General features: G+C 37.9%; 1 protein-coding gene across 2 annotated transcripts in view; it reads right to left on the bottom strand.

Annotated features, from left to right (window-relative positions):
* Window positions 1-13,141, bottom strand: part of tox (thymocyte selection-associated high mobility group box) — a 53,950-nt gene that overhangs the window by 21,558 nt on the left and 19,251 nt on the right. For both annotated transcript variants that reach the window (XM_028021531.1, XM_028021530.1), the window contains exons 2-3: window positions 12,381-12,446; window positions 5,149-5,259 (exon numbers count right to left, since the gene is read on the bottom strand). In XM_028021531.1, the coding sequence (XP_027877332.1) occupies window positions 5,149-5,259; window positions 12,381-12,446 (177 nt within the window). The remainder of the gene's footprint in view (window positions 1-5,148; window positions 5,260-12,380; window positions 12,447-13,141) is intronic.

The following is a 13,141-nucleotide window of genomic DNA, read 5'->3' on the forward strand; positions in this document are numbered from 1 at the left end:
AGAGTGACAACTTGGGAGAAAAATCAATGGGAATCACATAGAGGACCATAAGAGACAGAAGTGTCATGAAACATTACTGTCAGAGATAACGGATAAGAGAGATTGTAAAAACTGCCCATTATAATTACCTCCGAGAGTTTGAATTCAGCCTGAACTACTCTGCGCTCTTTCATCTAGTCACTCCTCTTCAGCCTGAGCTCCGTTCACACGCTAATCATCACTAATCACTTCAAATGACATATCCCGTCTTGGAAAAAAGGAAGACAAAAAAAAAACACAAACTGATTCTCACTCCGCTGCAGAGAAATTCGGTTATTTATACGCACCGACCAGTTTTGAACAGGAGAACAAAAAGAGAAGAGAAAATCGGGCGGGCCCTTGTTTAAAAAAGAAACATCAGAGATAATGTGACAAGCAGAAAAAAGAGCAGGAACGGTCGTGTATGCGATTTAGAGAGAGACACGAAGAAGGAAATGGAGTGAGAGAATCATGCAAGAGGAGAGGAAAGAAACACACAGTAGAAAAGAGAAAGAGAAGCCTTCTCATACTAATCTGACAGAGGAGATGGTTTATAGAGACTGACAGCCTTTTCTGCTTGGCTGGCCACACCAGTCTCTCCATCTCGCTTTCTTTTTGCCCCTCATCCCTCACCATCCTTCTACTTCAACCCCTCTTCTAATCTCATCCTCAGTTTCTCTTTCATGTCTCACTCTTTCCTTCTCCTCGACTCTTTGCCGCTCCGTGTCAAACCCCACATGCAGCGCTCGGTTGTAATTTGTATGACTTGTGAGCTGGCTGATGAGTTAGGGATTGAATGACGTGCGCGCGTGAACAGTTCATAATTCACAGCTGCTGAGCCAAAGGTCTTCTCAGAAAAGAGCAAAACAGGAGGACGTAGGACGCGGACGTCGACAAAAGTGCAAAATTTGAACTTTTCCATTTGTTTTCAACCAAACTTCAGTGTTTGTCGGGTATCGTAAATTAAATTCATTACACTTTACAGTTGCGAAGTGTAAGGAAATCAAAACTTGTTTCTTTTAGTTAGCAAAAAAGAAAGAAAGTGAAAAATCTGAAAAGTGCGGCATGCATCAGTATCAAGTTCCCCTGATTCAACACCTTCTAGCCCCGCCTACAGACATCTAGCTGCTGGGAATTTAGACGTCTGCCTTTCCAGCTTCACATTTTCAGTTTTTCCACTGATTCTCAGTTGAACTTTGACTATTCCACTCTTACATTGACATTGCAGTGCAATCTAAGACATTGCATTGAACCTTTGGTTGTATATTTAGGGTCACTGATGGAGTGGAAGATGAACTTCAACCTTAGCCTCAAGTCTTTTGCAACCCTGCAATGCCACATTATGTAATAATTTCATAATATGTAGTAATCTAATTAAATCTGGGTCTGAATATGCAACAATATGACCAAACGTTTGGAGTGTTCAGAGATTTAAATATGTATGATATGAAACATGATTATATTTATTAAGATCAATACAAACACTGGTTTGTAATCGTTGATAGCATAATGTGCCATTATTATATTAAAGAAAGAGTAACCGCCACATTTTGTTATAATCAGTGCAAAGTGTAATAATGTTATTACTTGCTTCTCTGATTTATGGTCTCTTTTCCTTTATTTCCTTCACATTTTTTCTCTAAAAAAACCCCTCTAAGGCTTAAATTATAGTCTAAGACTCCACAAAGTTCAGATTAATTTCTGTAAACATAAGAAAAAAAGACACGACTTATTTTGCTTCATAATAACTACTTTGTAAAAATCTATCACGTAGAAATCCCCACAATAAATAGGGGATAGTAGTGTAGATGTGACAAAATGTGACAATGATTTTGAGCAAAAATAACTATTAATGTGCAGTTTTATTACTCACTGAATAAATACACTAAATTTAAAACTCTGTTTTCATTTCTAGTATGAAATAACATTTATGCAATGAAAAGTTCATTGATTTTATCTAACAAATGGGTCCATAAACGTGGAGCAGAGGGTCTAAATTCAACCACAGTATATATTTCTATTCAACATCTTTAAATAGCTATAAATATGTTACAATTAAAAATTGCAGGGAAGTGCTGGCTTTGATGTCCCTATTTAATGTTTCACTTTGCTTCTGAAATCAGGTAATCAGCTAAATGTGATTCTAAGCATGGAAGTCGACAATAGACCTAAAGACCATCCTGATCTACGAACAAGTAAATCTTTCATACAGACCCCTGACTGAGCTCTACATAAATTATACTGGCTGTCTGTTTTCTGTCTGCCTCTTGCTCACCCTCCCTCTCCTTCCATCATTTCTTCAACTTCTGCATAAATTAATCCTCTTCCTTGCTCTCTCTCCGCTCCTCCATTCAAATTGGCACAAAAGCCTTTACTTGTGCACCAGGAGCCTCTAGAAAGACTAATGTAGTCAGGATTAAGTCCTTTCACACATGTTGTGTTTGCATTAAAACTGAACTTCTCACACCTCCGTGTTCACTCGGCACAATATGGGAAAGCACATATAGATATGAGTAATCAGACATGCCGGCTTTGAGACAAAGAGGGTGATTTACATGTATCTGCAGAGGGAATATGAGTCATCGCTTAAATGAGTGCAACTGCTGGTCATTAAATTATGCTTGATCAGAACTGCTTAAAATGGAAATTATAGTGTTTCTTAATACTGTAATTTCAAATGCATTGACATAATTTATGTGCGTTTCAAAAGAAGAGATGTTTGCTCGTATTTTAAACGTTTTGGAACAAATTTATAAAGTCCCAACAGAATGTAAAACTTTTTCTTTAAGTATAAATTTGTGAAGGGATTTAAATGGAAGCCTTAGCTGGATACGGTTTAATCATTTTTCGTAGAGCACAATAGTAAACAGTAATCCATCCATCTAGAAACTGGATAATGCTTTTACAGGAACTCAGCTACAACAGTTTCACTAATGTACATCCACATCGATCAATTCTGAGAGAATCTCAAATGTTTTTTTCATTTCATCAGAGAGTAAACAAAGACTCAGTTTTGCAGAGGCATAACTGAGCATGCTGGGTGGCGAACAAGGAGAAGGACAATCAGTTATGAAACCAAACTAATGAATCAAATAATAAAATACTATTTTTCAGGGATCAGATTCAAAGTATCAGATCAGAGTGTTTTGAAAAATGTTCAGAGTCGATGAATAAATTTAACTATGAGGTTGTTGGTGTGCTTGTCTGTGATTTTATTTTAGATGGCCCACGTGCAGCACAGCGCTGGACATATTTTTAATTCAGAACCTATCTACAGGTGCATAATAATGAGTTTTACCCACAAAATTTAAGTATGTTACACCTTGTACAATGATAGTCACAGTCAGAGATCGTATTGGCTGCTTCCCTGTGTGTTAGAGCTGCGCAGAGAGGAGCTGAAACACTACTCGCTAACTATTACAACATTCAAAGGCAGACACTAAGTTTATGAAGCAGCATAAATACTTTTTCTGTGAGAAAATATGAATCGAATGACAGAATCGAATTATCAACGAGTCATATTGAAATGGAGAGAACATGCTAATGTTGGCAAACCATTTCAGCCCCATTTTCAACCAGACCAACACTGTAGCTGTACGTGTTGAGTCAGATACGACTTCTTTACACACTTATAAAACCAACGCGGTGCAGCAGAAACTTATTGCTCCCATTTCAAAGAAACCTCATCAGAATGCATGGCATCACCAACTCTCAACAGTACAGGAACGTTTTCAATAGACACCTGGTGACTTCTGCCAGAAAACTGAAAACGGGTTGTCAAATGGGCAGCATATTGGTCCAAAACATATGGTCAAATGAGTTCAGAAAAGGTTCGCCAGGCACAAAATCCACCTTCTTCAATGATAATTACCTCACACAGACTTATATTAGGTGGGGAATCTGTGGGGTGAGATGAAGAGAAAACTGAAAAAAGGCCCAGAAGATTGTGAAAAGTGGATTCCTCTCACTTCATGGTCCAACCTTGCAAAATGGCTTAGATGGTGGTTGTACAAAGCATTAACAGGAAGGGTGCAAACAATTCCACCACTGCTTATTTAAGTAATAAATGTTGCTTAAAAGTTATAACTTTTTTTTTAAATGTTATAACTTTTAAGCAGTGTGAAATATTCAGTTTGAAATATTACCATGCCTACTTTAGCCGGAGTTCCAACAACTATGTTTGTATCTCTAATTGAACACCGGGACGAGTGTCTGAGTTTGTGCCGCTGAGTGTAAGATTTGAGCTATGAAAAAGCGCAGCTTCATAACATGGAAAACAACAGCAGACACAGTATGTGAGCTGCAGAGCTTTACGGAATCAGTCTGTCACTTTTGCCTCCTGAAGGCAAAGTACAAAATGTTACCACTTTAACACTTCTGTCACCTGCAGGCAAACAATGTTAAAGTGAAACTGTTTTTCTCTCTCTCTTAACCCTGACGGCTCTCTTCCTGCTAAGCTACAGTGATTAATGCAGCAAAGCTCCAACTCGAGAGGATAAATATATCTATGCAGAAATAATATTTAACTGATGGCTGCAAAATAATTTATTTACTGCCTTTCTTAGCCTTCCATTTTTAGATTGAAATTTAAATCTTATCTATTCAGCAGGGAGATGGCACAGGATGAAATTCAAGGTGCAACAAAGCTTACTGCTCAGTCTATGCAGACTGTGTAAAAGGCTTTTGTCTTCAAAGTGACACCTAAATAAAATCTAAAACTTTACCCAAGTTGGAGCCAGATAAAAGTTAACTGTGAATGCCACTGAAAAAAAGTAGGTGAGAGGAAGGTTTCTTGAAAGTCTACCTGATTTCCTGTGCAGCCGCATTGTGGATAGCGTAGGTTTCGACATGATATAAAACATAAAATAAAAAAGATTATATCTGGATTTTCAGGGTATTTTCATGACTAAACTCCAACTACAACATCTTCGGAAACAGAATCGCACGGCAGATTTTGCAGACGTAATGCTGGTGATGCAATCAATCTTCCATTAAGTCCTAAACTTTTGCTGCTTTAACTTTTTATTCCCCCAAAATGATTGCAGTTTGATTAAATCTGCAGGTTCAGAGCTGTGTCTGTGTTTTCATATCCGTGTGTGTGTGTGTCTGTGTGTGTGTGTGGGCATTCACCCAGGGCAGACGGTGGCTGTCGGCCATGTGCAGGTCCCTCCTCCACTGCTGCGATGCCGGGTTCGGCGGCGTCGCCTTGCCGATCGGGTGAGGGGGCTGCGGCACACGAAACTGTAGGAAGAATGACAAAGACAAACAAAGACCCAAGAGGGCCCAGGGTCAGGGGAGAGACCAGGGGTCAAACACAAAGGTCATGAAGAGGAGTAAAGAGACGCATTTCGCATGCAAAGCGCACACACACACACACACCGAGACACACACGGCCTCCTATTAAAAGATGGATAATATTGGCTTTAAATCTGCACTAACAGCTCTGAGTCTCATTCAGACAGTCAGAGGATGTAAACAAGCGTTCCCTACGCAGCTAATCCCTGAATAATATTACATACAAATACAGAAAGAGAAAACAGAAACAAGACCACAACAAACCAATCGCTCAGGCTGTCGTGAATGAGAGTGTGTTGTAATCTCTGTGCTTTCTCACAATCATAGTACTGCATCAACAGTACTATGATTATCATCTATCTGTCATCAACAGCATCCTTTGATGCTGTTGATGATTTCCTATTTGATGCAATCAAATGAGTGAATGTACCTGATTTGTCTACAGTTTAGTTTTAAAATGAGACGTATTCTGCCGTTCTAAAGCATTCATGCCCCTAAACTTAATTTAGATTTGGCCACTTTACAACTACTCATGTTAAATTTCTCTGTCAAAGAAAGACAAACACAAAGCAGTGCATTTTTCCAAATAGAAATCTATAAAGTGTAGCAAGCATTTATATTCAGTAACTTATTATTTTTGCCATATTGTATCCAGCTGCCTTCAGAAGTCACTTTGTCAGTAAACAGAGTCCACCTTTGTGTAATTTAATCTCATTTAATCTCGTATAAATCCTGCTGTTCTGTGAAGGTCTCACTGGACATCGTTACATGTGGTGGCAGCATGATACCGCGGGGATTGTGTGTCTGTAGCAAGGTCAGGGAATCTGGGAGAAAATATATTAGAGGCTTCAAAAGACATGAGACTTGAGCAGAAGTGGCCTAGTCAAATTCCAGACCTGTATCCAATTAAGAATCAGGAAGATATTTATAATTTTCTTTTAATTTCCCAATTATGCATCACTTTGTGTTGATTTCTAAGATGAAATGCCACAAAAAGACATTGATGTTTGTGGCTGTAACATAATAAAATGTGAAAAAGGCTCTATACTGAAAAGTCCTTGGCTGATTAATGCTTTCCAAATGACATACAGTCAGTAATGTTCGCTACAACAGACCTGGCCTTTGATTTTTACAAAAATGCGAACAGATGCTTTAAAAAAAAAAAAAAAAGCAGAACTGGAAATCTATAAGTTACGATGCCTTGGGTTCCCCCATATACTCTGATTTAGGGTTTTTAATCTTCGCTTATAACCAAGTCAAGTTTTATTTGCAAAGCAAATTTAAGCAAGAAGGCACTTCAGTTCAATCAGTTAAGTTTCAGCTTTTCCGTTTTAGAGGCATCCACTTTTAGGGAACCTGATTTTAATACTGAAACATGATCCGTTAGCAGATCAGCATCGAAATGGAGAAAATGGTGGAAAATATGAAATTGGGCCTTAATGATGTGTACAATGACTAAGATATAAAGGTCAAGGTGACTGAACATCTTTTTTCCTCTGAACAGGTTCACGTTTAGCATCTGTGTAGGGAACCACAGGAACACCCCTGCACATGTGCAGCCAGTCATTTACAGATCCTGTTTCTCACCTCTTTCTACACCTCACTTTACCTACAAAGTAACATGTTGCTTGAGCGGGGTCAAACTCACAGAAAGAACTTCTTCAATTGTTAACAGAGAAGAATAAAAGCTAAATGTTTAAAAAGTATACTATATTTTAGGATACTGTAAGTATAAATGAAGATTCAGTTTAATAATTTTAACTTTAACTTAACTGCTCAACATGTAGGTTTAAAATCAGTGCGGTGAAGCAATGCAGCAAATGTTGCAGGAAGGCAATATTTAGATTTTGCTACGTTTTTACAGAATTCTCTGCATCTTTGGTACTTTAAAAAAATGATAATAATCTAAAAACACACATGGTATGGTAAGACTGAACTAAATTATAACTCTCACATTGTAATAAAGGGATGAAACTTGACTAAAATAACTCATTGTTCCCCTCTCTGTTTTTCTTTTTTAACAGGGGCTGTCCTCTTTCTGTCTGCAGCCTCTGTATTTCAGCTTTGACACAGTTACATCTCTCCTTGCTGCATTAACGGGTAATAAAATGACAAACACTGGGCTCAGGCCGGACTCAAATCGAGCTCATTCTTCGTAACAACCTCTGACTTTATGGAAGAAACGGTACTTCAGTAATAAAGCCATAAATTCTCATTCCCCTCACTGCTCCCCATCTCCTTACAGAACAACACTATGAATAAAACATCAAATCATTTGGTTCTGTGCCGCACAATATTCTCTATATGCTTCTCTATGAATAATGTAGTGGCGGGGCTTATTAATATGGGCTTTTCCTCGGCGGTGAGGTAACTCTGCGCTAACAAACAAACGTCGTATTAGCTCTGATGTTAGGCTGCTGGAAGCTGGAATGTGAGCGCAGGTTACATTCGCAGCCGACTGAAAACGGCTCGCTGCACGGTGTAGCTCAGGGCTGTTGCCAAGTAATCTAACGGCAGCTGAGCTTTTCTGCGTCTGTCATCCCACAATAACTGCAACAACAGCAGCGTAGATCTACAACGGCCTGCGCACTTATTGCCACTCCTGGTAAAGACGTATAAAAAAACCTTAAAATTTCCATGTTGGGTCACAGTAGCATCATCTCATAATGAGGAAATCTGCAGCAGGTCTTGAACTGAAGGATTTCCTGACTGCGGTTGACGAATGCAAGATAAACACGAGTCCTCATCCACATGTGCTTGGCGTTATTACAATTGTTTTAAATCTTTGCAGTATTATTGTTATTATGAGTGAGTCGCTGCCATCTTGTAGCCAATTTACTACCTCTAAAAATGTTTAAGAATAATAAAGAGATCATTTTGACTCTAGTTTTGGGAAGTTGTGCAGCTAGAGAAATTTTTACTCTTCCTTTTTTCCTTTCAGACGGTTGTTATGATGCGAAACCATGGTAACGTCTCAAAGACTCAAATAATATCTGAACTACGACCCCAAATCACACAGGAGTTGAAAAGAAGGAGTCGTGGACGCAGGGAGAGGAGGAGGACGTTCATGTTAGGTTTTATCACGAAATCTTGACAAGAATTTTGATTTATCGTTGTATTTATAAATTTCAATCAATAACGTTTAAAAAAAAAACCAACACAAAACTGACAGTGTCATCTGAAATTATATTTTTACTATTTCAAATAGGAATGTTTTACCAGTAATTCTGTTTGTGGTGCTATGAATGTTGTGCCACTTAGTTACCTAAAAAAGTCGTAATAAGTAGTTTTTTTAATCATCATTTTTATTTTTTTTTATCACAATAGTAACCCAAAATATTGCAATAATATTCTAAGTCCATATCATCCATCCCTAGTTCATATATAAACGAGAACAAAGTCTCTCTGCTCGGCTTTCTAACTATAAGGCCAGACAGGGACTTAAGGAGAAGCGGCAAAAGCAAAGGAGGTGGATTAGCAGTGCTGACCAACAGCTGATGTTGTCCTCCAGAACATGTCAGATAGCAACAATGTCTTCAGTCAAAGTTCAGTCAGAGGCTGATATGAGTGACAACATTATTTAGTAATATATTCTTGAAATGAACTGAAGACCAAAACACATCTGGAAATGTGAATGGCATGTGCTCTTGTCTTTCCCATTTTGAAAAGTGGCTAAAAATTTATTTTATTGAATCTTATTTCTACCTAATGGAACTATGAAGTTTGAATATTCAGAGTATAAATGAAAAATTATTTTGCCACATTTAATTTAGACCTGTTAGAAGGGCCAATGTATGAAACAAACACTGATTAACAAAGGTATGTAGACATGCTGCAATAGTAGATTAATTTCTTTTTTAATTTCAGGGTTTTTCTTTTTTTATTACACAGAGTGCAGCAAAATGTGGATGCTGCTGTAGCTTTATGCCATGAAGTCTGCATTTTTCTAATGGAAATTTCCATCCATCTTCCTTGAGCAATTCATTATCATAAATTTCACAATATGTCTCATAGTGGGGTTTATAGCAGCACCAGCTACTGTTACTAGCTCAATTTATTATTCAATTAATTTTCAGATTAGTTTGTCATGTAATTTTGTTTACAGAGTTTCTGAAAGTGACTTTTTTGCACTGATTTACTCTCAAAAGCAATTTGTTTTCTACAATATGGGAGTTAAGAAAAACAAGCTTCTGATAGAGAATCTCTCTCTTGAGGTAGAGAGATGTGTGCACACATTCATAAATTCAAATGAGCATATAGTGTGTTTGAATTGTTTTTGGTATTTAAGTGTTCACCCTTAATAATCCAATAAAAATAAATAATTCTATAAGCCTCAGCCAAGGTGATAATTTTAACTTTTGTGGCGTATTGCGGCGACGTCAGATTGTGGTTTCTCGACACACGATACAGATACGGTTTCTTTCCACATGAAAGAAACCGTATCTGTTACTCTCCGCTTTTAAAAAATACTAGTCTCGCCATGTGTGCTGCATTCAACCAAAGCGTGATGTATTTTAAATCTAGATTGTGCACCACCCATTCAAACTCGCCCTGATCCTGCTGGCTCTTTGCGGGTGCAGAGGCGCAGCACAAAACTGAGCTGTTCCAAAACTGCGTGGTTGGTCAATCAGCAGAATCTACAGCTCAGAGCACACTGATGAACCGCTTCAGTGATTCAGTAATATCCAAACTTAAACAAAGACATCACTCCTCATGTACGGGTTCTTTTATCTATTTTTCTGACATACCCACAGAGTTCTGTGTGTGAGTCCTTTTTCAGGGTTTTAGAGATATCCAACAGTGAATTGAACAAAGATATGCAGCATCTTTTAAAAGTCTAAATTTTAGCCATTTCACACGGCAGCGCAGCAGCTCGCTCTCAGTGAAAGAAACAAGAGAGGTTAGAAATCGAAGCACATCGCTTTGCTTCAGGTGCCTCTGCCCGGGTGGAGTAAGTGGTATTGATTCATACCGCAGAATGGGGAGGAAGTTTGTTTATTGTAACTGGAAATAAGACCGAAAATAGCTAGAAGGGGAACTCTAAGGAGAAAGGACGCCTCATCAAACGTTCTTCAAGAAACAAAACTACACCGCAGATTAAGCTACATCAAGATGCGGATTAATCTGACTATGAATATTTACATAAATGCTGTTGACGTTGTTTTTTTACATTTTATTTTAAACAGGTTCAACCTGCACACTCTTCTGTAAAGCGGACAGCATACGTAATCAGGGTGTGTGTGATTGTTCCAAGAAGGAATGCAGCTCCTCTACAAATACTTTAAAATATAACAGCATGAAATGATGGCAAAGGAAAGAAACTGAGCTCACATCAGATTCCTGTTTTATGTTGATTTTAACGTCCTTTTCATGGCTCATAAATTATTACTAGTTATTGTCTAACATGCCTATAAGATTAGCGTTTGTTGTAGAAGCAATCTTGATCTCTGAGATCTCCTACAAAAATAAAAAGTGGGAACAAAAACATGTGGTGAGGCGTCATTTTCATATTACAGCGCTCGCCTGTGGAACTTTACCTTATATTAATATCTGTAGTTTCTTTTCCACTTTCAAAAAAACTTTGCATTGATTCGTTCTTTTTTTTCATTTCGTTTTGCTAGAAGGATTTTAAAACATATTCTTTTAAGAAATTAATTACGTGTTTAGTGTTGTTTACCTTATTGTTATTAGTGTTTTGTTTTTGTTGATGTTTGGTTTTTGTTGCCTCCTGTTTTTTATCTTATGCAAATCGTCCGGCATTGGCCTTGTTGTGTGTGAAAAGAGTCCGAAGAATAAAGACTAATTGATTCAGTGAGAATACCTGCAGGGGATTCTTTGTCTCTCCAAGTGAGGCTGGATTCTGAGACTTGAAAATTTCCATGACTTACTGACACATTTTTTTTTTCCATTCTGCACAAACCGAAGCGGAAAAACAAATTTACAAATTGTTGGTTCTTCCATAACTCTCTGATGCGATTAGGGCAAGAGAAGTAAACCACGTATATGCTTTTAATAAAATATTACAAAATTACTAATCATTCATTTTGTGCTATAAATTTGGGGATTAATACAGTTTAAAGAATAAAGCTACTATTTCTTAAGCCATGCATCTGCTCATAGGATGATAGGATACATATTTAATTTCAGTTTCAAACCTCAGATCACCTCTGCTTCAACTAGAAATTATGTCTGTATCAAAAATATTTAATCATATAAGCATACAGTACATACACTAGATCTGATGGTCTGTGTAAGGCTGCAATTGGATAGATTTTTTTATGGAAACAGTATTTTGTAATGTTTTATTTTGTTGTATTTTAACATAGTCGACCAATACACAAATATCAGAAAATCCTAATGTGACACGTTTGGTTTCATCAGCGCTGGGGATAATGTCACATCTCACTGAAGTGCTTTCTGGTTCCAAGTTAGGGAAACCAGTGGGATTTGCTAATCGATGTGGTGCTAATTACTGGAGGCTATGCGAGCCAATAATGTAATTATTACCTTTTTCTAAATTCAGAAACTAAAAGGGAAAACACTCATAAAGATGATGCGCAGGACTGTTTGTGCTGCTGTCAGAAGTGGTTATAAGCGCATCATATTTGCAACTTTTACGACCGCCGACAATCCTAGTCGAGTTCTGACTTCAAGGGGCATTGCTGTTGTTAAAATTTTGACTGGGAGCTCAGAAAATCCAGTTTTGGTTTATGATGCAGGCCTGAAACAGTTACTGCAATATTTTGGGTAATTTCTTTTCTACAGATTGAAAAAAAAGAGAGAGGAAAAACATAAAAATTGATTAGGAAAAACTAGTTTGATGCAGAAAAGGTTTCACATGTATCTAACCACCAATCAGTTGTAATCTGCATGTGTACGTTAAACCCGGTCTAACCAGGTGGCCCCTCTGAAATACAGACCTGCTGGGGGTTGTTGGAAAAAAAAAAATCCACCAGTAACTCAGGAAAGATCCGGATGCAGCTTAAACCAGACGCTTTTTGGAGCGCACGCCTTCTGGGGGTCACGCTTTGAAACAACCACACGTAGCGTCACAGACACCAACTAACCTGATTGGTGGAGGTGAAGTCGAGGCCTGCCTCTGGCATACCCAGGAACATGGTGTCCCCGTCCAGCTGGGGAGAACAAAAGCAAGAGAAACAATGTCAACAAACTGAAAAATCAAACACAGCAAACAGAAAGCAGCCAGCCTCCAGTGAGATGGAGGTAACAGATTAACTGGCAAGTAGTCAGAACCATTTTCTGTCTGCACTTCTTCTGATACTGAAGGCCCTCTTTTAGTCCGTGTGTGTCTTGAAAAAGGTTCATTTTATAAAATAGGTTTCATTTTTCAAACAAATTTAACTGATAAACAAAACCCCACAAAGGAGAGCGAAGCAGTACATAAAGTGCTCAATAAATTGTATGTCTAGTTGGATGTTTACCAAAAATCTCTTATTCAACAAAAAGACTGTTAAGTTTCACACCAGTCCTAGTTCTTCAATTTCTCTAGTGGCATGCAAAAATGTTTCTTAATCTGAACGACGCCATCTTGTTCAAAGGAGACACCACAGCGTTAAGTCAACTAGCTGGTAATTTAAAATAAAAGATTGGTTTTTTTTTCCAACGAGCCGAACATAAAAACATATTTGTTATAACTTACACGGGACATTTTTCTCAGTATAGAGCCTGACATTTACCAAACTTCCTCTATTACCAGAACCACACTTCCTCCCTTCCTTTCCATTTGTTTTAACTTGTCCAAAGCTATTAATGTCACGTGTTACAAGCAACCAACACACATTTAATGCTAGTCAGCTCATTAAGAGGT

Source organism: Xiphophorus couchianus, chromosome 6 (genome assembly GCF_001444195.1).
Source record: "Xiphophorus couchianus chromosome 6, X_couchianus-1.0, whole genome shotgun sequence".
Taxonomy (NCBI): Eukaryota; Metazoa; Chordata; class Actinopteri; order Cyprinodontiformes; family Poeciliidae; genus Xiphophorus; species Xiphophorus couchianus.